Here is a 25,271-nt window from a genome sequence, read left to right as displayed (position 1 = left end):
CACAACGACGGAGAACATACTAGAACAGGTCTAGTTTCCATGTTTTCCTATAGCAAGAACAGTCTTGTGTTGATTTAGATTGCCCAGTATTCTGACAGAACTAGCAAACAGGGTTTCTACAGAAAAACCACCAAGATAATTCTACCCCAATGTGTACACACACACACACACACACACATGTGCGCATACACCATGAGGTAAAAATAGCAATACACTTGTTTCTACATGTGATTATATTCAGGAAAATTTTATTTTACTACTTACAACTGTTACTTGCTGGTCGTTTAGGATCTGTGGTTACTGATGGGAGATTATGTGATAAATAAGGCCACAGCACTGATGAAAACTGAGGAACTCCACCCCCACTTCTCCTTCAGGTAGCTCAACACCAGACAGGCAATGCCTGAATAAGGTACTTGCTATGCTTGGAGGATGACGGGTGACTTTTCAAGGACTGTGCTTCCTCATTTGTCATTTCACCTTGTCATTTGATTATGAGGGTAAAAAGACTTCGAATGAACCCAACACCAGAATTGATCTGAAATGTTCAGCCCAGACCACGTTCTCTGATACATTGATACATGATACATTGAGGCCAGAGCCAACTCTGCAACCTTCGTTGGACTCTATATTAGTTAATAGAAATGCGTTGGGATACTGAGTCTGGCCTACCTTTGAAGCTGGAAGGTGTGTTTTCTAGTATAATGGTATCTGCTTTAGATTTCACAGGAATTGGAGAATTACTTGACTTCATACAGAGATAAATGAAGTGCTTTTAGAACAACTTGGCTACAAGTGACAGCAGGGATGATTAATATCTTCATTTAAAAATATAAGATGTGCACACTATTTTAGCAGTGAGCCTGAAACACTGTGTTGAGTGATATAGAATGAAGTGCTGTTTGCAAGAAAAGAAATAAAACCTTAATTCCTTTCCTTCTGCAAAGATAAATTCATTAAATATCAGTCAACCGTACTTGTTCTAATCCCACTACACCATAACAAAAGAAAGAAAGAAACAACCATGAAAAGAAACAAAAATCTTCAGTTTCTCTAATAGTGAGTGTATGTATGATTCCTTACACACAATTAAGAGAGTCAAAGAGCCACTGTGCCTGTGGTCCCAGCACCCAGGAATCTGAAGCAGGAGTTTGTGATAAGTCTGGGCCAACACAAAGACATTGCTTAAAAAAAAAAGAAAGGAAAAGAAAAAAAAAAGTAAAGGAAAGCTAAGACATTTGCTAGTTCAGATATTAAAACTGAGCTAATTCAATAACTAAACTATTTTGCTTGTATGTACAATTAGTATTGTATCTATCCTCAGCAATGCTACTAAGTAATAAAAAAAATGGAATTATATGTATATCCAGGTCTACTGTACTCAGAAACAGTACCTCATATTTGAATACTTTAAAAGAACAATTCCATTCATTAGATACACTGATGAAACATTAGGACTCTACATTGCAACAAATGAATCTGAGAGAATATCTTTAAAAGCCGTGATGACCAACTGCAAAACCATCTAATCAACAAGTGGGAAAGCTTTGGGACCCATTACCTTGAGAACTCAACAGGTACACCAGTAACAGCTGCCTGGGTGCTTTCAGGGGGCAGGGAAATTTAAATAGTTAAAATGCATACCCCAAGCCTCAAGATGCTTCTATTAAAAAAACTAAACCAAGTCACAGGCCCACTGAGAATAGGTTTGGAACTGCTGGCCAGTCTTTCCTGGACAGTTTCTGTAGTGTCTTTTTCTATTTTCAGGGGGGCGATGAAATCCGCAGCTTCCTCTTTGAAGCTCCACAGGCCTGCCTAGAACTCAATGAGTTGGCAGAGAACGTGGTTATTTAAGGTCTTGTAGGAGCCAATTAAACTAGATCCTTGCTATCCAAGAGGGCAGACCCAACCTTGAGGACCACGTGGGAGTGAACATCTCCACGGCTGGCGGTTCTCTTACTCCATCTGATGCTGTCCTTAGCTGTTCCCTCTGCCAAAGCTCAAGCCACATAAAATGCTGCCTGTCAGTCCGTAGAAAGCCTAACCAGACTCAGGGAGCAAGCCCTTCTGAGAACCTGGCTCATTCCCTGTCCTTAGATGAAAGGTCAACATTTTTTCTTTCTTTCTGTAAAGAGCCAGGTGGAAATGTTTCAGGATTTACAGAGCCGCTCTGCTTCACTGCTGACACACTCTGAAGCGAGATTCTTAGGTGCAGGGATGCGATGCTACAAGAAAGAGAGCTAAGCTGACTTTGGCCTTTGAGCCAATTGCCTTCCCTCATTCTAAACAGTAAGTATAAATGGTGCCTGTTTTCTGAAAAAAAAAAACAAAACAAAAAAAAAACAAAAAACAAAAAAACCCATCATGTTTCCATGCTTCTAACCAGATTATTGGCCACTTAGTGTTTGACACTCTGATAACAATCCCATGGTCTTGGCAAAAGGAACCACAGATATCCTGTTTACTTTCCCAGCAGCAAACAATATGATCAGAAATTGACTGGCATCTAGATGGGCCTATGGGCCTGCCTGATGCAGCTCCATTTAGAGTCCTGAGCCTGTATCTATTCATGGTTTATTTGTTTGTTTGTTTATTAATCTTGGATTTGTGTTTAGGAGCTGAAAACAATGATCATTCTGTAGTGGTAGGTGCATATTCAGAGAAAATAACAAATTATGAATAAAATAAAACCTTAGAAGCCATAAGAGCCAGTGCACCTTCCCTAAATACCAAATAAGTCATCACTGAAAGGCCCACCCCTCAAGCTGCAAGTAAGCTCATTTACATGTGGAGAAAAAAAAATAAGAATCCAGAAAGCAATCTAATATATAATCAGGCAAGAATCACAGAATTTCATCTAGGAAGAGGAAATATCAGTCATACTCAGATGTTTCGTATTACCTATGGGGACGCTGGGGGCGGGGGACGGGGCTCACTTGCTGAGTTTGAGGAGGGATACTGGGTCACCAGATCTCATCCACATCCATTTCTAATCTGTAGCCATTTCAACAACCTGGCTTAGAGCGGACTCACCGCTTGTGCAAGAGCCCGGGGCATGGGCTTACGCTCCGAGTGTCTGGGTATCCTTTACAGGCTAGCTTTCTGTTGGGCTTGACCAAACCCTAGACAATGTGGAGTATAGAGAGGGAGCAGACAGCCGAGGGAACCCTACCGCTGACTTGATGCCGCTGACAGAAACTGCACAGGATAAAGCATCAGATGGCCATCTTCCCACGAGTATAAATGCTGATCTCTCATGTTGTATGACAGCATGGCAAGAACAGAGTGGGACATTCTGAAATCAAAGTTTGCATTGATTTGCTTTCCTCCTAACAAATCAAAGGCAAACGTGATCCTCGTATCTTTGGTGTCTGTGACATAGAGGATCCCTCGGGCTATGAAGGCATTGCCAGCCTTGGATTTGGGGTATGTGGTGTTGATGTGCTGTGTCACGGAGAATGTCCTCTCATCCAGCTGTGCCACAAGGATGCTTGAGCCATCCACACTTGAAGCGTAGATAACCCAGATGCCCTTCTCATCCACTGCTATGTTGAAGTAAGTCTTGGAATTTGCAAAGAGGTATTTTCGATCAAAATACAAAGCATTTTCCAGCTTCAGAGTCTGAGGTGTCTCTTTCCCAAATTCAAATCTGAAACATTTTTCAAAAAAGCAAGTTAGAGTGGAGTAAACATGTCTGTAGAAAGAATTCTCGTGAACTGTGTGGAAGCATCACCCGTCAATCAAAAAAGCCTATGGCCAATGAACTGAGGCAGGAAATAGGAGGTGGGAGTTCTGGCAGAGAGGGAGGGGGGATTCTGGGAAAGAGCCAGACTCTGGAGATTGGAGCTGAGCTCTGGAGAAGACGGTTGCGTGAACCGAGAAGTAACTAGCTGTGTGGAAGGCATAAAATCAAATAAATGGGTTAAATAGGTTACAAGCTAGTCCTGGAACAAGCCCAAGCCTAAGTATTTATTCATATATAAGAAATCTCAGAGTCAGAATGAAGGGACCGGATGGAAAAGCTGGAGGCCACACATGTTGGTGGACACCGGTGATTTGTAGTGCTCCTTATTAAGCTGAGTTACCAAGAGTGGACTAAGGCCTGGAGCTCTCTGTTGCCAAAAGGCTCCAGGAAACTTTTCTACTTGTCCTTCAGAGATGTTCTGAGCAGCAAGGATGTGAAGGCAGTGACTAGCCTGTGCTAGCAGAAGCAAGGGAGGCAGTAGTGTGGTGTTAAGGACTGTCCTCAAATTAGCAATGTGGCTTGGAAAGCCTTGAACATCTAGTCCTCTTGCCTCCACCCGCCAAGTGCTGGGATTACACCATCAAGCCTTGCTCCTATAGTGTGCTGAAGAGCAAACCCAGAGCTTCGAACACTCCCTCAATTGAAATACGTCTGTAGCCCCTAAATTTAAGTTTTAAAACTCCCAAGTTGGCTGGTTATTCCTTTATTTCATGCTGAAATTTTAATTAGGGACCAAACCACCAACCAAAGAGTGCACATGGAGCAATCCATGGCTCCAGCCGCATATGTAGCAGAGGATAGCCTTTTCGGGCATCAATGTGAGGAGAGGTCCTTGGTCTTGTGAAGGCTCTATGACCCAATGTAGGGGAATGCCAGGGCGGGGAGGTAGGAATGGGTGGGTGGGTGAGCACCCTCATAGAAGCAGGTGGGGGATTGGGATAGGGAGTCTTCAGAGGGGAAACCAGGAAAGGGGATAACATTTGAAATATAAATAAATAAAATATCCAGAGAGAGAGAGAAAGAGAGAGAGAGAGAGAAAGAGAGAGAGAGAGAGAGAGAGAGAGAGAGAGAGAGAGAGAGAGAGAGAGAGAGAGAAAGATTTAAACTAAAGGCCACTAGCTGAGAAGAGATGTAGTAAAGGCAGTGAAAACAATTTTCTTGTGTGGGATTCCATGCCCATTAGCTCTGGGATCTGATTTCCAAGACTCCAAACAGAAATAATATCAAAAAAGTGAATTATGATTCAACCACTAGCTGAATCTAGGAATAAGTCGGGGATATTGGGCTAAAAGAAAACACCAGAGGGCGCTATTGAGCGGCAGAGCCCAGGAGGATCCCATGACTGCTAGCCATTTAGGAAGCACAGCAAACAGAAGCAGACTAGGAAACCTGAGTTAAACTGGAAAGGGGCTTGAGAAGAGCAAGCACTTGGGAAGGACTCAGCCATACCAGCGCCTGACTGCTAGCAACTCTGTCCTGTGGTCCAGCCCCAGGGCTGAGGGAGCAGGTGTCTGTCTGTCCTACAGAAACTGCAGCTTTGATACACCCTGCTCCTCCTCCTACTCTAGGCCTGTGGTTTGGTGTAGGCCTAGGCTGAGGAGAAGTCCCCTACCCAGTCAGCACAGCCCACCCAAGCCTGTTTGTGGTACAAAGCTATAATCTGGGGTACCTGGGAGGCTGAGGTGGAAGGATTATTAAGTGAAATGCCCCCAAGTGAACATTTTGGTCCCAGTTTTGGCTAACTCCAGCTTACACCTCACCTCACTGTACCTGTTGTTTCTACCTGTTGTTTCACAACACCAATTGTTTTATCAACTGAGCTGAAACCTTTGAAAATGTCGACCCCCTGCTGCCTCTGGTTTGATGTAATTCTGGGTTTTCTTTATAAACCCTATTCTGCCTTACGTAGGGAGAAGAGTTCTTTGTGGCAGGAGTCAATGCCTAGTCACAGGCTTAAATAAAGGACCTTTGGTGGTATGTAACACTTGTGAGTGGTCTATAACAGTAAGTTCAAGGCCTTCTTTGGCAACACAGAGAAATTAAGAGCAGCCTAGGCAACTTGGTAAGACTGTGGTAGACAACTACACTCCATCTTTCTCACAACAGCAAACTCTGTGACAGGTGCACATCATCAGGGGCCTGGGTGTGGGAGTCCCTCACTGTATTCTACCATTCCTTTTGGGGGGGGGGACAAACCCTGATTGATCCACCTAGGCACATAAAGATGACAGAACACATCTAGACAATGGCAGAAGACAACACACAGTGTGCACACTGTGGGGGACACTGCACACCATGGCCTGGCACGGCGGCTCACCTCACTATGGTGTTGGAGCCTCCTTTGTGGTAGTAGAGAGAGTTGTTGTAAACGGCGTGCCCACAGCCGTGGAAATAATGTGGGAGGTGGAGGAGGGTGAAGCTGCTGTTGAGGAGCGCCGGCAGGTCTTTGAACTCCTTCACCATGATGCCTGCGGGAGGGGAGGAGGGAGACTCTTACCCACCAGCAAGGACAGCACTGCCCGTGAAGGGTCAGGCTGCCGAGAGAATATCTGTCCCCTCCCACCCACCTCGCTCTCTAGCATTTATAAAATCAAGGTGCACAAGCCTGCCCCAGGAACAAATATTTGGTGTTTGTACAGCTACAGCTTGCTGCCTCCTATCCCTTCCTGAGCACCAAGACCACCGCTGCCCCTATACTGCAGTTCTCTCTTCCTTTGAGCCCCAAGCCCCCAGCTTGGTAGACAGAGGTTACTACTGAACTCATCAGTTAGTGTTGATGAAGGAAAGCAGCGGCTCTTAGCTTTTTGCCAACTGATGTGTACTGTCAAGACCCTTCTGGAATGAAGCCACTCCCACTCTAACTACATCCTTTGGGGACAGTGTGACCAGGCCTAAGTTCGGACATGGAGAGGCTGTGAGTTGGCTCTTTGTCTTCTCCCCTGGGCTCCATCCAACAAATATGTGAGAAATATGGCCAAATGTACTCTCATAGGATGGTATCAAACTCAGAGAACAATAGGCTGTGCGCACAGAATTCGGCTTTTATAGCTAAGGCCATATCATCCGGAACACACCAGATCGCAGAGCCAGATGGTTAATATTTGTAGGCCATAATTTGTCTTTTATACCTCTTCCACAGTATGGATTAGTTGATAAAACCTGTGGCGGTCGTGCTCTTTATTTCCGTCTGGCTATTGTGATAGCACTGTAGAGTTTGCCCTGTAGTTGTCATGTGTCTGGGACCTGAACAACCAAGCTTGCAACGAACACATTCAAGCTAGGAAAGTGTCCTAGACATTTAGTTGTGCTTTTTAATATAAGGAGCCTTATACTAACACCAGTGGAGATCTCAGACACACGGGTATAGAATAAGCTTGAAGATAGGCAAGCTTATTTGGATTGCACCAAATGGACCATCTCTGGAGGGAAATACCTGAAAAATGTTCAGTCACCCAAATGCGGTCATCACTTTTGTTAGCAGACTCTCTTATCCAAGTCCCAAAAGTCTCTCTCACTTTCAGGACTTGGGCTGGGTTGCCAATGGAAGTGATCATAGAATCTGTCAGAAGAAAAGAGAGTTACATACCAGCCAATTAAGGCATCTAGTTTTGAATTTCCAAATGGAATTTTTGTGTGTGGTGTTGGGAATTGAACTAGGGCTTGTGAAGGTGAGAGACACGCCCGGCACTAAGGTGCACCCCATCCCGGGTGCTGGGGTTTGTACCTGTTTGTGGTGAATGGCGCTCATTTACTTTCTCATCAGCTCTTCCCACCAAGGTATCATCATTGGGTATGACACACGTCTCCCCTAAAATGACAACAATCAATGCGGTTGTCACAATGGGTTGGTGGCTCTGTATCTATAACCTCCACTTCCTCGAAAAGTCCCAAATGTATCCATTATAACATCTCCACCATGTTTCTTGGATGTTTGCTTTTTAGCAAGCCCAAGCCACAGACTCCCAACCAGAGTTTCACTGATAGCTGGGTCCATTCCCTGGGAACATCCAGGAAGAACACTATTCCGAACAATGCAGGCGTTTGGAGAAAGTCCTGGTCCTCCTCCACAGCTGCTGCTGAAATGGCAGCTCAAGCTGTGCCTTGTAGTTTTAAGACAGGCAAGGCATTCCGGGTAACCTCTAGTTCTAAATCCGCTATTGAAATATTTTCCATTATTATTATCATTTGTTTCTAAGGAACTTTTGAATTGAGTGGGGCCAGGCCGCTCCTAGGCTGTCTGTTTTCTCTCTGTAAATTAGAAAGAAGCATATTCTAGGATAGTCATGGGAATCAGAAGAAGTAAGTACTGAGCGCTGTGCCTGGCAGTCTTAGCACTCAAAACTAAGTGGCAGAGGATTGCAGGTATAGCTTAGTGGTAAACATGGGGCTCTGGGTTCAACCCCCTGCCCCCCCCCATACTATGGATAGTGATGGTGATTCTATGATTGTTCTCTGCACAGTGTTAACCAATTTGACTGCCCCATTATCTCCCAGTTTCTTATTCTCTCAGGAATTTGTTGCTACAGTTAACAGCTTAGACCTCAAGATGCTGCTCTCAGGGGATCTAGTGGCGCTGTGTCTTGAATTTGTGACAGTAATTAAAAAAAAAAAAACAAATAAAACCCTGCTCCTTGGGGAGGGGGAGAGGGTAATATGGCTAGGAAGAGTCCCATCATGGAGGTAAGTGTGGGGAGACCAGTGAGGGAAGGAGTGATAGGCTCAGTGCTGGGCTTGGCCATAGTCCCCACTCCCAGGGCAGGTATTCAGACTTCCTGGGAGCATATTTCAAGGATGAATCTCATTTAGGACAATATCTCCTTTCAAAATTTGGTCACAAAGTCTGGAAGAGGGTATCTTTAGCATAAGGAGTGGGATCCCTGTGGGCAGGGCTTGGCGACCTGGACACTGGCTGTTGAACACGTTTGGTGGCCGAGGGCCTTTGGATCTTCTGCTTCCTGGAGGGCCTGGAGGCCCTGGGGGTCCAGGGGGCCCAGGGGGGCCTTGGTCACCTTTGGCACCTAGAGAGAAGGAAAAGGAGAAACTGATACAATGTTCTCCACAGGGACAGATTCCAGGTAGGGGGAGAGAAGGGAGCAGCAGCTCTGGAGTCCTACTGTGTGCACCCGTTCCTAGAGATGACATAGGTTTGTTCTGTCTTTACTGAATTAAAGATCTACCACAGTAGGTCCTGTCGACCCACTATCTGTAAGATCTGTGCTGAGAGTTTTATCACTCTTCCCTTCATTGTTCCAAGTCTCTCTGTGAGGTGGAAGTGGGGTCCTCTCAGGAGCGTTCTGCTAGGGAGCCGTGGTGACTTAAGGTCACCAGTGACAGAGCAGGATCTCAGCTCTGGCAGCTCTCAGCAGAGCCAGGCCATTGTCACTGCAGTGCCAGAGGATCCCAGTTCTGACTTTCTAAAATCCCAAAGGAACTCTTCTTCCTCCCGTCCCCCCTCCTTTTCTTCCTCTACTGCTTCCTCACCTTCCTCTCCTTTCCCTCACGCCATCCTTCCCATTCTCCTTGTGGTGGTGGAGAATTTAACCCAGCAGCTCTTGCAAGCCAGGTGAACACTTTATTACTGAGCTAGACCCTCATCTCCGACAGACCTTGATTACTGTCCAATCCCAGAGACACTCAGAGTGCCTTCAGGGAGACTGGTCACCTGTCCTTTGAAACCCTCCTACTTGACAGCCAGGTAGGAGAAGCAGACCAACCTTGAGCCTCACTGGACTCTGCTATTGTTCATTGTGGGACCTTGGTCTGACCGTGTAATCAGACTTGAAGCAAGCGTGCAGCTTTACCCTCCCCATGCTTGGGACTACAGGCGGGAGCCACCACACCCTACCAACTGAGGCAAATGCCTTAAGTTATGCTAGATACCAGACACAGATGTGCCTACATGAAGAAACAGGCATAGCTTTGAAAATGCAGACCACCATGCTGAGCGTGACTGTATACAGTTATAGCTGCAACACTTGGGAGGTGGAGGCAGGAAGGTTGGGCAAGGCCAGTCAGTCCTGCTACATAGAGAGGTCCAGGTTAGCCTGGGTGTATAGAAGACTCCGTCTCAAACAAACAAGGAGGGGGAGAGAAGTCCAGAGCCTGCTGCAGAGCAGAGGCTCAGAGAAGAGAAAAGTCACCAGAGCAGCCATGGGTTGGATGGGACAGGCCTCTGTGCCCTAGTGCCAGGAGGACACCAGCCTACCTGTCAAAAGCACGTCATTGGACACGTCTCCTTTGTCTCCCTTGTCACCTTTCTGCCCTGGTGGGCCCTCATTTCCAGGTAGACCCAGTTCACCAGCATCTCCCTTTTCTCCCTTTTCCCCTGGATTTCCGGTGGCTCCAGGTAACCCTGTGAGAAAGCAATGCCATGTTAACTCGTGCGCACAATTCTGCTTCACCCTTTGTAAAGACCATACTTTTGCAGAGCGGCTTTGCAAACCAACCACAAAACCCCTTACCACCCTTCCATGGATGCTGCTGTACACTCACTATGGGATGGCATTCCCAGGTGGCTCTGGGGGACTACTTTTAAGGAATCTGGCTGAGCCACTAAGTTGAAGAGTGAAGCAAGAGAGGAGACAATGACAGTTTGAGTAATGCACCATCCCCAGGTGTGTCATTGAGAGGACCATAGGTACAGCCACTGTCACCTGTGCTCTTAACTTCTTACAATATAATGAGTGGTGGGCTGGGCAGTCCTCTGCCCTTTGAGCAAAGTTGAAATGGTGCTTGTAACTGATGCTGCTAAGTCAACAAGGGCAGATGACTGGCTGCCTCAACTCCTTGCTGTCTCTTCTCTGCTATAATAGACTGTGCCCTCAACTGCGGCCAAAGTAAACCTTTTGCTCCTTAAGTTGTATCCATCAGTTATATTGTTGCAATGACTGGAAACAGTCAGAAAACCTAAGGAGAGAAAGGCTAACTTATGATGGTTAACATTGACTGCAAACCAGTCTGGCCCCTCCAGGCTTGTTTGGTCTGTTGCTTTACTTGGGTGTCCACAGCCATCTTTCCTGGGACTAGTCTAGCCCCAGTGCTATTTCTTATTGGACACATGAGAAATCCAATCTTTCCAAAGCTCCACCCAATACCCCAGGCAACACGAAATACAAATTCAGCTTTCAAGAAAATTATTCTAAATGTTAATTTATAGCCAAAAGTAAATTACCATAATCCAAGTTGCCCTAAATGTGTTCTGAATGTAACTGCTTGATACCATGGACTCTAATATTTGAGGCGTTCAGTACATGTAATTCAGTGTATTAACAAACAAGGAAAAGCATGTCTTAATGGGTGCAAGAAGGCATTTGATGTCTTTCAACATGCATTCTCAATGAACTCCTCGTCAAACTAGCAATAAGAAGGAATTTCCTCATTCTGCAAGAGCGTCTGCGGGAAACCGACAGGCGCGATTGCCTTTCCCAGTGAAAGGCTGTGTGCATTTCCCCTAGTGTCAGGAACAAGGCAAAGGTGTTCACACTCAACAGGATATAGAAGCATGATATTCTAGAGAAAAAGAAATAGAAGGCTCGCTGATCGGGAAGTGGATAGCAAAGCTTCCTTAACATGCAGCTGGCCTGATGGTTTATGTAGAAATGTAGAAAATGTCAAGAAATCTATAAAAATGAGCAACTTGAAAGTCACAAGTACACAAGTATCCCGGGGTTCTGAGAGGGGGAAAGTGGGTGCACAAAGACATTGTTAGGAATGAACCATATATAAGACCATATAATAAGAAAGAACTGTTCATTTTGGTAAGAATTCCCTGAAGATAATGTTTAATTATGTTACTCAACGTGAGGGGTTGCAGACATCAGGAGAGCCAGACACATCTGTCATCACAAGCCTTCCTGTATTCTCCCTGTCCATAGGAGGTGCTGTGGAACCTCCTGCCTCTATAATCACTGCCAGCTCCTTGGCTCTTCTGTAGGCCCCATCAAAGTTCAGCTCATCTGCCCCTCTCCCTATGTTCCACACATTTGACTCATTCCTGATTAGTCACTCTCTGGAATAGCAAAGCTTTTCCTCCAGTTTGTTTATTTGTTTGTTTTGCTTTTAAGATCTCACTATACAACCCTACACAGCCAGCCTCAATCTCACAGTGATCCTCCTGCCTCTGTCTGGGATTCTAGTGTGCACTTTCATAGCTAGCTTATGTGGGGCTTCAGACTCTCCCCAGGGCTTTGTGTGTGCTTCATGAATGATCTACTGGCTCTGTCCTCTGAATCACCCTACTTCCTGCCAATCATGCTGCATCCCACCATATCTATTCTAAAAAGGTGTTTGTCAACCTGTGGGTGGAGACCCCTTGTGAGTTGTTGAACAATTCCTTCACAGGGTCACCTAAGACCATGGGAAAGCACAGATATTTATGTTATGATTCAAAATGGTAGTATCTTTTGGGTCTATGCCCAGAAGTGGTATTGCTGGGTCTTGAGGTAGAACTATTCTCAGTTGTCTGTAGTAAAATTACAGGTCTGAAGTAGCAATGACATTAGTGTCATGGTTAGGGGTCAGCACAACATGAAGAGCTAAGCTAAAGGACTGGAGCACTAGGAAGCCCGAGAACCACTGTACTAAAGGACTGCAAACCATTTCCAGGTTAGAGGGTACTGTAGAATTTGTTTAGATTAATTTCCCTTCCAATCCTCAAGTCTCTCTGTGCTACCTGCTATCTGGTTGGCGCAATTTGTTTGTTTGTTTTTTGAAACAGTCTCTCTATGGCTGTCCTGGAACTCACTCTTTAGACCAGACTAGCCTGGAACTCACAGAGGTCTGCCTGCCTCTGCCTTCCAAGTGCTGGGGTTAAACTTGTGTGCCACCTCACCTGGTCACAGTGGACTCATCTTGGGCTTTCAGTGTCAGTGGATTTTACCTTGGAGTGCAGCACAGAGCGGGGGCTTTAGGACAGTGGTGGGAACTTGCCAAGCATGGTGACCTGGGTTCAGTCGCCAGCATCACAGAAACATAGAATCAAAACATAGTGAGGAAAATGCTACTTTCTAGATTTCAGCGAATCATACCAAAACTCTAGAGCTGAGCCTGGTGGCCAATGGAGACTAGTTACATCTACATTGAGAATCAAAGGCAAGCTTGGGCCACCTGTGACCTGGTCCCAGAGAGCAGTAACAGTGAATCTAAATGAACAATGTGAGATCCAGCTATCACTAAGAGGACACAGCAGGGAAGGGCATAAAGAGGGACAGGCCTCCCCGGTCAGCACTCTCTCTGCCGTGGACTTGACCCCTTCGGTCAGAAGCAATACAGTGATCTAGTATTGAGTAAGGGCCACTCTATACTGCAGCACTGAGAGCTCCTGGCTCTGGGTCATTCTTGCTGAGAGACACTTGGACTTCTGGCTGAAAAGTGACGAAAGCCCTTTTGTGGGTGCTCTGCCTGAGAAGGCCTCCCTTTATTGGGATTTTAAATACATGGTATGTGTGAGTGTGTGTGGTGTGTATGAGTGTGTGTGTGGTGTGTTGAATGTGTGTGGTGAGTGTGAGTATATGTGTGGTATGTGTGAGTGTGTAGTGTGTGTTCTGAGTGTGAGTGTGGTTTGTGTGCTCTCTCTCTCTGTGTGGTGTGGTGTGTGGTGTGTTTGAGCAGAGTGTGTGAGTGTGTGCATGTGAAGGCCACACGTTGATAATAGGTATCTTCTTCGATCACTCTTCACCTTATTGTTTTTAATTTAAAAAACAAAACAAAACAAAGCTGGGCAGGGTGACACACACCTTTAATCCCCAGTGCCCAGAAGGCTGAAGCTGGCAACTCTTTCACTTTGAGTGCAGCCTGGTCTACATACTGAGCTCCAGATGTGACTAAGTAGAGAGACCCTGTCTCAAAAAAAAAAAAGAAAGAAAGAAAAGAAAGGAAGGAAGAAAGAAAAGAAAGGAAGAAAGGAAGGAAAAGAAGCAAAGGCGTATTCTTGTGTTTGGGGGTGGAGTGTGCTCATGTGGAGGTCAGAGGACAACCTACACAGTCAGTTCTTCTCTTCCACCCAGAGAGTCCTGGGCACTGAACTCTGGTTATCACACTTGTACTGCTAAGCCAGATCATTGTCCCCGACTTACTTTTTGAGATAGGGTCCCTTTACTGAGCCTGGAACTTGCTGCAGTCTCTGGACTCACTGGCCAGCAAGCTCTAGGGACAGAACCTTCTGTCTGCCCCTGGCACTCTCCAGCTGGGATCACAGGGGCACACTGTTGTGCCTGCTTGTTGCTTAGCCATCACATGTGACAAAGCATCCTCTGTTGGTAATTGACCGTGGCCACTCATTGGCATCACCCAGTGAACATTCACTGTGTGTATAACGTCTACCCACACCCAGGTTAGGTCAGGGCTGCCGGTCCTGCACAGTGACGCTGCAGCACATGCCTCTTTACTGGCATTGAGTTACAGTCTGCTGGAGAAGAAATGCCATGCCATTTCTGCCTCACACCTGAGGGGAAAATGGCTCTCTTGTTTTCTTCTGGGGTTGCCCACTCAAAGCAGACAGTTCCACTAAGCCTGTGATAGTTCCAGGTTGGGATCGGTGTCATTGTCTTCACATCAGGGTGTTCTTGGCAGTGCCACCTGTCACTAACTGAAGCAAAGGAGGGGGTGTTGTGCAAACCCTAATCTCCAGTCGCGCACTGGAGGGAGGGCATTGCTTTTGGTTTTCTTAATATTGATTTGATTTTTAGTTGTTTTTTTAGAGAAGATACTCTAATTTTTTTTTGGTAACATTAACTCTTACTGAGAAAATATGAGACAGATGGAAAGAAAAAGAAAACCAAGGCCACTTGGTTCTGAGGCCCTAGAACATCAGACTTCATAGACGGTACCGATACATAACTGGCAACATTCAAGTCTCCAGTCTTAACTGCAAAACTAAAATGGGTTTTTCAGCCCCATGCGGGACATTTCCATGTAGCTTCCGTTTTGGAAAGGACCTCACAGAAAGGGAACTAAATCAGGTTCAGAGAGACAATACAACGTGATCTCACTTAGAGATGGGGATAAGGCCGATCCCAAGATCTCAGAAAGCAGAGTAGCATCTGTCAAAACCTAGACAGGTTTGTGTGCCGTGGGAAGGGAGTCTGGTCTGTATGGAGTGAGATGAGCAGAGGGCTAACTCCACCCTGTAGGAACAAACCTGGGTAACAATAGCTCATGAACTGGATTGAATTCTTGAACATAGCTCATGGAGATGACTTGGGATATTCCCAACACGAAGAAATTAGGTAAGGTTGTTTTTTTTTTTTTTTTTTTTGAGACAGAGTTTCATGTAGTCCAGGCTGTCCTTGAACTCACTGTGTGGCTGAGACCGACTTTGAAACCCTGGTTTTCCTACTTTCAGAAAGATGTGTGTGTGTGTGTGTGTGTGTGTGTGTGTGTGTGTTAATTAATATGACAGTAGCCCTAATCTGACTGTTATGTCTTGTTTAGATATATTGAAATTCCATACTACATGTCCATAATATAATTACAATTGTATATGTCAACTAAAAGTATATAGTAGATATGGTTTAAATATAGATATTATGTTAAAGTGTTATGAAATATATGTTACAAAGAAAACAAATTATAAATTACAGGCCACATGTTGATATTAGGTATCTTCTTCTATCACTCTTCACCTTATTGTTTTTAATTTAAAAAACAAAACAAAACAAAGCTGGGCAGGGTGACACACACCTTTAATCCCAGCGCTCAGAAGGCTGAAGCTGGTCTAGAAGCTGGATATAACAGAGTGAAGGGAGGAGGGTTTTTTTTTTTTTTCAACTAAGACCAAGTTTCTCTTCCATCTTTGGAAGAAAAAAATGATGTTAGCCATTGGGGTCATAGTTCAGCTGGCAGAGAGCTCGCCCAGCATGCACAAAGCCCTGGGTTCGATCTCCAGCAATACATTAAACATGCTTGGTGGTACATCTCTGTAATTCAGTGCTTAGGAGAGAGGCACAGGGGGCGGGGAGGGCAAGAATTCCAGGCCATCCTCAACTACATAAGAAAGTTGAGACCAGCCTGAGCTAGAGATCTTCTCTTACAGAAAATGGGGGAAATGCTGGCAAATACTAACACAGCATTTACTATGTGTCTGGCTCTAACATTTCATACATATTGACTCATTATCCCCCAAAACACTATGAGATTAATAAGATTACTATCCCTATTTAATAAATAGGGAAATTGGAACACAGTGAGTATGTAACCAGTTCAAGGGCCCACACCAAGCCTCTGGGCTCCAGGTCTGGCTTTGTTCTCTGTGTTCCTGAAGTTGGAAGCTGTAAAGGGTGTTGATTCTTCTAGAAACATTTAGATTACAGTCTTAAATTTTGTTTCATTGGGTCAGGCATCTCTATAGATGACGTGGTTTGGATATGACATGTCTCCAAGAAGCTTCATCCCCACAGAGAGAGAGAGAGAGAGAGAGAGAGAGAGAGAGAGAGAGAGAGAGAGAGAGAGAGAGAGAGAGAGAGAGAGAGATTGGACCATGAGGGCTCAGTTCCCTGATGGATTCAGCACAGAATGGCTGGAATTACCAGGCACTGGCAAGTAGGGCTTGCATGGAGGAAATGGGGACAGAAGAGCATTCTGTCCCTCAGTGTTTCCTGTGCCACTCCATACTTCCTGGTAAGGAGATTTCATGTGCCACACCCTTCTGCCATGAGCCATGGGGCTGTGCCTTACAGAGATCCTGAAACATAGGCAGCTGCCATGCATGGAAAATTCTAAATGCCAGCAAAAATTCAGCCTTTTCTCCTTTACACTCTCAGCTATTCCATCACAGTGGCCCAAACCAAACGAATACAAGAGCTGGTACCGGCTCCTTCCCGCTCTTAGTCCTGCTTTGAAGGTTGTTAGCTCCTAGGCTCACTCATTTCTATCTGGTTTGGGTCCTCACCAATACTCAAGGGTGGCCTCAGACCCTGAAAATCCAGAGCTTCTATTCTTTCTCCACAATTCCTTTACTAGGACCTGCCCTTATCTTAGTTCCAAGATGCTAATCCCCTCTCTCTTGCCTATCATTTCTGCTTGGTTCTACTGTAGAAGCCACTGTCTACGAAGGGTCCTGTCTGCTCAAAGCTGTCCTGGGAAGTTGGGCTTTTCCTTCTGCCTGTCATGAGGTAGAGAGCCATCTTCCTGTCAGAATAAATGGTATTGACTACATTTTGTTCATAAAATAGACAGCCACGTAGATATGGTGCCATATTCCCTCTGGCTCTATGGCTCTACTGTGTCTTGAAGCACCATTTCCTTCAAGCATCTATCTCTCTGGCTGAGGGTGTGGCTCAGTTGATTGAGTAGGCCTAGCATGCAAGAAACCTTGGGTTTGCATTCTATGAAGCTGGGTGTGGGGCACATACCTGCAAATTCTGGCACTCAGAGGCAGGAGGATCAACAGTTCAAGATAGCAAGTTCAGGGCCAGCCTAGATTACATGCCTCCCACGAGTCTTGGGCGTTTGAATACTTGGTCCCCATAGATGGTGGCTGTTTGAGGAGGTTTTAGGAGGTGTGGTTTTACTGGAAGAACTATGTCACTGGGGGCAGGCTTTGGAATTTCAAAAGACTGATGCCATTGTTGAGTTAGCCTTCCATGCTTCCTACTTGTGAATTAAATTCTACACATAATGGCAATGGACTCTTATCCTTTGAAGCTGTAGACTCTCAAAAAAACTATTTCCTCTGTATGATGTTTTATCAGAAAAGGAACTGTACAGTTCCCCTCTCAGAACAATTGTGGTGTACATGATCATTGAATGCTAGCTTTCCCCAAAGGCAGAGTGTTTCAGATCCAGGATCTCTCTGTGTTTCCCCACGAGTTCCTGAAATCTGTCCCATCAACATTTGTTGGCGAATGTTCCCCTTTCCCTCGAGGTCTCCTCTGTTTGACATCTCTCCAGTCATCTTTGCTGATCCCTGTGTTGTTCTCCTTCTTATGGTCACTAGATGTCGCTCTCTCTCACTCTCTAGGCTCTACCCCAGGCTGTCTTCTTGTTGTGGTCCCTCCCTCCCTAAGTGACCATACCCACACTTACTCACAAGCTTTTGGGGTGACTATCTGTGTGTCCTGGGGTTCCCTCAGACTGTGCACCTGCATCTCCAAGTCCCCTGAATACCTCAAGGCAACTCAGTTTAGCACATTCTTCTCTGGGGCTGAGTTAGGCCAGGCCACCTTCCTCAGCAGCAGCAGTCCATCAAGGACCATCCAGGCAGGACAGTCTTTGTCTGCCTGCTCTTCCCTTGTTCTTTCCATACCCTACCAGTACTGCTACAGTCACCCTAAACATCACTCCATTCTCTCAGTCTTTCTTCACTCATTGCTATCCCCGCCTCAGCTCCCCCTAACTCCTGAGTTGGTGCCAGGGCTCCAGGCAACCTCCAGCATATTTGGAAAGGTGAGTCTGACCCCTGAAACCCCTCAAGGGCTTCTCACTGCTCCCCAGATGTAGCTGGGTTCTCCTGCGGTCTTGCTGTTCTCCACTTCTCCTGAAGCCCTCACCTGGCTCTGGAATGGTGGATGAGGGAAAGCCTCTCAGGATGTGCTTCTGGGTGACCTGGACAATGCCTCCCTTGCTCTCAAACCTGAGCTGGCTCAGACCTGAGCAACCTTCCAGCGAGCTCTTCCTACAGAGTGTGGTTCTTCAGATAGCCTCCATCTTTCTATATCTAGAACAGTCTTAGCTTGGCTATTTAACATATTGCTTTCTGTCTCTCCCAGTCACAATGCCAGCTTCAGGTAGGTGCTGTGGCTCAGAGAACAATCTCCCCCACTGTGACATATTTTTGCATGCTGAGTGACTTGATATAAGGGGAATGAAAAGCTTTCAACCCACGCTTAGAATCAAGGTCCTCTACACACCCACACTGAAGGAGAGTACCTGTCTGGAGTTCCTGTTATGTGCACAAAGACTAGACAGCATCAGAAAAGACATAAGTGCCCTTCCCCACCTGACTGGGGATTGGTCTGAGTTATCTACCTTGGAACAGAAGATTAAGTGCCATATCCACTCTCCTTACAAGATCATAGCTGTCCCTTGGGCTCATTCACACTCCAGCTAGGATCTTCATGCAAGTTAAGTTCTCTCCCAGATCCCTTCGCTCTCCATGGTCACCACTGACAACCCTATAGGAAAAGGGCGTAGACAGGTCTCCAAGTGCAGCTGAGCTGTGGCTGCCTGCCTGTGAGCAACAGTACTGTCTTTTCTTTTGTTAGGTGTCCTGCTCAGTGTGTTTCAGTGAATGATCAGAGGGAAGAAGGGAAACTTCGTCTCTACAAAGCCTAATCAGCTTTGTTACTTTTGAACCAATGTCTGCACTAGCACCGGCTACCTAAGCATGCTTTCCATAAATTGATGAAATGTTCTCTCCTTGTGGTTACTCGAGGCTGTGGGCATTTAATTGCACATTTTCAAGACCAGGGCTCTGTCCCAAATCTTTTAGAAAGTGCTCCCTTTCTATATGTCCCCATATTCACTTCTAACACGGCACTCTCCACCCCAAGTCTGCCCCCAGAATATTAATTTTCTAGCCTTGGTCACACGTTTGATGTCTTCCTAGGATAAACCAAATGGCTGCACATTCTCGTAGCTGTCATTATCCTATGCTGATGAGCTCTGGAAGTTATAATTATTATCCTGCCCTGTAATTCCAGTTGTAATTGCTGGCCTGCTGAGGTCTGAGCTGACTTGGGTGGTGTGTATGATTGTCATCTGCAGAGCTGCCTCTAGAAACACAAGTAGGTAGGCTTGCTGAGGGGCAGAGGCACCCAGCACTTCTCATCCCCAGAGGTGCTAGGAGGGGGGACTAGGGCAGCTCCCTATTTGAAAGAAGCTCCTAGTGCCTGTCCTAGCCCAGGACCTGCCCAGAGCCATGGAGCTAAGAAGCTCAGAGAACCTGATAGAGTCTCTGACTAAGATCAACCTTTCTCTGCCTTTTTATTAGTGGCCTTGCCTGATAGAAAAAAAAGCTCAAAGTCTCTCTTGCCAGGATCTGCAAGTGCCCACCATGCTAGATGCCAGTTTTCTTCAGAGGATTCTACCTCGCCCATCTCCACAGGCTCCCAAGATAATACTGATAGATCTTCAAAACCTATCTGCCCCTGCCTCCTGTTAGCCCTGACACCATCCCTGCTTCTCTCTGAATACAACAGGTAGGTTGGTGTCTCTGAGGCTTGACTCACACCTAACAGCCCAGAGAAGCTTCCTCAGAGACAAAGGAACCCCTCTGTGAACTCCCTTAAGGGAGGGCCCTAAGTTAAGTGCCCACCTTGAAGAGGCCTGAACGTTGCTTTTCTACCCAACCAATGGGAGCTCTTTTAGTCAGGAAAATCCTTCACAAAAGCCCTTGAAGGTCAACCAAACACAGCAAGCTGCTGGGGGTTGGGGATGGGGGGGAAGGCAGCGAAGGGGAGGCTGAGCCTTGACTGACACAAGTGTGAGCATGTGGGGGTCACAGCCTGCTCTCGTACATCCCAGCTGCAGATAGAGAAGTCCATTGCCAGAACACTGTTCCCTCTGTTCTGACATAAACATTTGGACAAAAAGGAAGATGCTGGGCCATCTCAACTCAACAGCTTTGAGATGGGAGTTATATCAGCACCCCATGCAGAACATGAAAGGTTCTGACTCCATACAGTATTCCCCACTGCTACCCATCTGAACACAGTCACGGAGAAAAGAAACACAGGAACTAATCGGCAGAACTGCCCAATTACCCATTTTTCCTCTCTTGCCAATTGCTCCTTTTTCTCCTTTTGGGCCCTGGAGACCAGGCTGTCCATCTGATCCATTGTGGCCTGGTAACCCGGCGGCTCCTGGAGGTCCTGTGCCAAGCATCGAGTGGGAACAGTTAACATCTTCACAGAAGGCGATGTGATTCCCTTTAGCTAGCGAGACAACCAGCATCTATGCTGTTTCCCCGCATCTTCCTGCTTTTTCCCAACCTCCTTCTAGAACAAGGACAGGTGGAGGGTCCTTGGTGGTGGCAGATGGGGGTCGGGGAATGGGGGGGGGCAGGTCTCAAATTAGAGTCACAGATAAGGGCATGGTTATAGGTAGGATGTGGCCTCACTCCACCCCTCCACCACCAAGGACTCTGGTCTTTGGATTCTGGGCTCAAGCCTTCCATAGCTGCCCCTGGAATTAGGAAATGAGTACTTACCTGGTGGGCCCGGTGGTCCTACAACAGAAAAGAGAAATTAGATGATAAAGCCACAGGAGGTAGATCGAGAAACCAGCACCACAAACCCTTTCCCTACTGAAAAATGTCTTCGTTACCAGCTAAGAAAACAATCTCGCATTGTTTATTATTTATAGCTTATTATGTTTCCCCTAAGGGAAAAGCAGCTCAGCACAGACTCATTTGCTAATCAAACTATTTTTAAATTACCCTTCAACAGGCCTAGAATAATTTCTGAGCTGGTTTCAATACAGATTCAACCATCAATTTTCTTAGAGAAGGTCAAACTAATTACCCGGGTGCTGATGGAAACACAAATTCCCATGCATCCCCGGCGAAGGGCAGGTGTCAGCACATGTCACTTCAGAGCAGAACACTGTCACTAGAACACTTGTAAGAGCCACCCCCACCCCATCCCCGCCACCTTGTCTCCTCTAGAACACCGAGGAGTAACCCTAGCCCAGGCAGGCTGGCTTTATGGACCTGTATTTTGTTGCATGAACTAGCCTGAGAAAGTCTGAGAGTTCGGGTCAGGTGACAAATACATTCTTTAGTGTGAAATGATCTGAGGACCTATGTGGTTTGGATGAGTCATTTACACAGAACTGAGCAAATGATTTTGCTTCCAGAAATAGGCATATCTTACTGTTAGCCGGGCTGAACACTTGGGCTAGGCAGCGAGGCTGTAACATGAGAAAACTGAGTTCCTTGTGTTTCTCTAGCTTAGTACCTAATGATTCCCACCTGAGCCTTTGACCACTCAGAGGCAAGCATTTCTAAATGTATACCGCATACACCAGACTCCACTAAGAAATCTCAGTTCTGGTGTCGGCTGTGTTCATTGTCTATGCGAGGATGGTAGAGCCTTTAAAACCACAGGGCAATATGGAGGGCTAGATAAAGAAATAAGCCCCAAGTTACTGGTTGAAGTTTCTGGCCACACTGAAATCTGAGAAGAGCTCCCAAGAAGGCAATCTTTGGACTGTAGTCCTAAAGAAACAGTGGGACTAAGAAGTCAGTGTATATGGGCCCAATATTTTAAGCAGGGAGCAGAGAGAGGCCAAGTTCTGAACCTGGTCAGAAGAGAATTATTAAGGCTCAGGATGGGAGAAAGAATAAAGGAACTGCCCATGCTTGCGTGGATGGACAGGGCTGTGGATGGCCTGGACAGCTGAAGCACCAAGGCCAGGACAAGACTCACAGACTCTGAGAGGCGGTTTCTTGAGTGGAGTGTGTTGCTGGGACATCAGTGTAGGTCTGAGATGTTCTTTGTAGCTGGAAGATGAGTACAGCTAAGTTAACTAGACAGAGACAGATGAGGTGCACAGAGAAGCAGACAAGGGTGTGGTGGGGAGAAAATATGCAGACCTTTGAGGTGAAAATCGGGCCCAGTAAATGTGACAGCTGAGTTGCAGAAAAAGCTAGAAATTCAAAGAGTATCTCCATGGAATAAGGAAGACTCCATGTCCAATTGGAAGTAGGTGGGAAGAATTTTAGGTAAATAGATTCTAGGACATTGATGAATACAGTCTAGGGACATAGGATTCTTGGAAGAGTGGTATCTGCGAGTGCTTTCAAAGTGCAGGGATTTTCAGGGATTTCAGGCCTTTCACAATAGCTCAATTTTCTTTTCAGGGGATAAATCTAACCAAGTAACTGAAAGACTTATATAATAAAACCCTTAAGAAACTGGTGAAGATGTCAGAAGATGGAGATAACTCCCATGTTCATGGATTGCTTAATATAGGATTAACATAGTGAAAATGGCCATCCCACCAAAAGCAATGCACAGACTCAATGTACTCCCTTTCAAAATTCCAACACAGGTTTTCACAGAAATTAATAGGACAAATTTCAGTTTCCTATGGAAACACAAAATAAATAGAATGGGTAAAACAATCCTGAATCGTAAAAGAATTGTTGGGAGGATCGGCATTCCTGATTTCAAGCTGTACTGTGACAGTATAGTAGTAAAAGCAGCATGGTGTTAGCATAGAACAAATACACTGGCCAACGGAATTGGATTGAGGACCCAGACATAAGTCTATACACCTAAGGACAAAGCCAGAAATACACACTGGAAAAAAGGCATCATCTTCAACAAACAGTGCGGGTCAATTTGGATGTCTGCATGTCGAAGAATGCAAATAGATCGATACTTAGCAACCTTTATAAAACTCATCTCTAAATGGACCAAAGACCTCCACATAAGGCTAGATATACTGAATCTGACAGAAGGGGAAGCGGTGGGATAGCCTTGAACTCATTGGCACTGGAAACAACTTTCTGAACGGGATACCCACAGTTAGCACAGGCACTAGAAACAACAGTGAATACGTGGGACCTTACGAAACAGCTTACTGAACAGCTTCTGAACTGGCAAAGCACACCATCATTTGGACAGAGCAGCAGGCTACCGTGAGTTCTCTAAAGATGAAACCCGAATGGCTGGGAAATACTTTAGTGTTTATCATCCTTAGTCACAGGGAAATTCAAGTCAAGACTGCCTGCCAGTCAGAATGGCTGAGATCAATGAAACCAATGACAGCTCACGCTGGTGAAGATTCGAGGAAAGGGGGACACGTACTCACTGCTGGTGGGAGTGCAAACTTGTACAGTCACTGTGAGAATCAGTGTGGAGATACCCAAGGGAGCTGAGAATCAATCTACCTCAAGATCCAGTTCGACCACTCCTTCACATATACTCAAAGGACTCCATATCCTACTATAGAGACATTTACTCAACTTGGGAGAAAAATCACATAATATTGTTCGGTTAAAGGAACACATCGATAAAATGACTCCTAATGACATGCTGCTATATTTGTAGATCGATGTCTTGCTCAGCTGTCATCAGAGAGGCTTCCTCCTGCAGTATGGGAAGTAATGCATTGATTCACAACTGAGAATCAAAGACCTTGGGATGCTCAATCATAAAATGGATTTCTTTATTAATTCTCTCCCCTCGGGACTCGGGGAACTATGTGGGAGAGGAGGCATAAAGAGTACAAGAGACAGGGATGGGGACTGTAAGACTCCAGGGAAACAGTGTCTTCCAGACACACCATGACTGGACAGGACTGGCACACATATGTGCTCACAGAGACTGTGGCAGCAGGCACAGAACCTGCACAGGTTCAAGCCAGACAGGTTGTCGGTGCTCAAGGTGTCAAGCGGATGTTGGCTCCTACCCCTACCAAGAAGCTATCTCGCAAAAGAAAATTAGTTTTCTTCCATTGAGTGTCGTTGGTTATACAAACCACACTTAAGGGCAGGCTCCATGCCCAAGAGTAGAAGGTTAACAAAATGAACTCAGCGAGTTTTGGGAGATTTTTTTTGTTGGTGGTGGTATTGATGTCTTATATAGCTTTGTTTGGGCATTTAAAAAATATTATTGGCTTTTTGCTTTTATATTATGATTTCTGATTTTGAGGTTTTACGTGTTTTGGAGTGTGTGTGTTTATGTGTTTTATGTGTTGTGTGTGTGTGTTTCTTGTGCTTTTCATTTCTCTTTTAATTTTTTCCTGTTTGTTTTCTAAAGAGAGAAAGAAAGCATAGGTTTGGACTTGGATGGGTAGAGAGGTGGGGAGGAATTGGGAGGAGATGAAGGAGGGGAAACCATGATCAGAGTATACTGTAATAAAAAAGATTTATTTTCATGGTGCACTCCTTTAACCCCAGCGCTCAGGGGTGGGGATGTGCGGATCTCTGTGAGTTTGAGGTCAGCCTGCTCTACATAGTGACTTCCGGGACAGCCTGGGCTACAGAAAAATTCTGTTTCAAAAAACAAACAAACAAACAAACAAACAAACCCACACAACAAAAATCAATGTTAAAAGTATATAGTAATTTGCTGAAGAGGCTTGAGTCAGTACTGTGTCCTTACCAGCAGAGGGTACACGTGCGAGGAGCGCGCTCACACTGAAAAGGGCTGATGGTGTGAACCGGAGTCAGAAGACCTCAGTGAATCAGCTTCTCTACAGGATGTGCCACAGTAGAGAAACACCGCTGTGATGGAAGGACTCTCTGTAGGGTGCATGTTGATCATGTCAAATGGGCATCAGGAGCTTCCAGGAGAGCCCACCACTCATGCCAGAGGTGAACTTTAGTGAGGAGTCCTCAGGTGCTGTGGGTTTACGATATACTAGCTCCTCGTAGTCTTCTATTGAAATGCTTCTACTGCAGTTCCCTGAGCTCCACTGACTACAGTTCTGTTTGTATCCAGAGACTTACCCACTTTAATTTAAAATGAAATATCTGGGTGCCATCTGGAGAGTTTAGCTCATGCTGGACTGAGAGGGAGGCCTAGAACCTGCATTTTTACTGGGTACCCCTGGTGAATGGAATACATGATCACAGATC

The 25,271-nt window shown here is 45.7% G+C and overlaps 1 protein-coding gene across 1 annotated transcript in view; it reads right to left on the bottom strand.

Annotated features, from left to right (window-relative positions):
- Positions 1-248: 248 nt before the first annotated feature.
- Positions 249-25,271, bottom strand: part of Gldn (gliomedin) — a 50,914-nt gene continuing 25,891 nt past the window's right edge. The window contains exons 3-10 of the mRNA XM_021171540.3: positions 20,892-20,909; positions 20,446-20,553; positions 9,951-10,097; positions 8,644-8,763; positions 7,470-7,553; positions 7,179-7,304; positions 6,063-6,213; positions 249-3,649 (exon numbers count right to left, since the gene is read on the bottom strand). Of these exons, the coding sequence (XP_021027199.1) occupies positions 3,169-3,649; positions 6,063-6,213; positions 7,179-7,304; positions 7,470-7,553; positions 8,644-8,763; positions 9,951-10,097; positions 20,446-20,553; positions 20,892-20,909 (1,235 nt within the window). The 3' untranslated portion in view covers positions 249-3,168. The remainder of the gene's footprint in view (positions 3,650-6,062; positions 6,214-7,178; positions 7,305-7,469; positions 7,554-8,643; positions 8,764-9,950; positions 10,098-20,445; positions 20,554-20,891; positions 20,910-25,271) is intronic.

Source organism: Mus caroli, unplaced genomic scaffold (assembly GCF_978045245.1).
Source record: "Mus caroli unplaced genomic scaffold, Mus_caroli_1 scaffold_11, whole genome shotgun sequence".
Lineage (NCBI taxonomy): Eukaryota > Metazoa > Chordata > Mammalia > Rodentia > Muridae > Mus > Mus caroli.
Note: the sequence above shows the minus strand (reverse complement) of the source record. Positions and strands in the feature narration are given on the sequence as shown.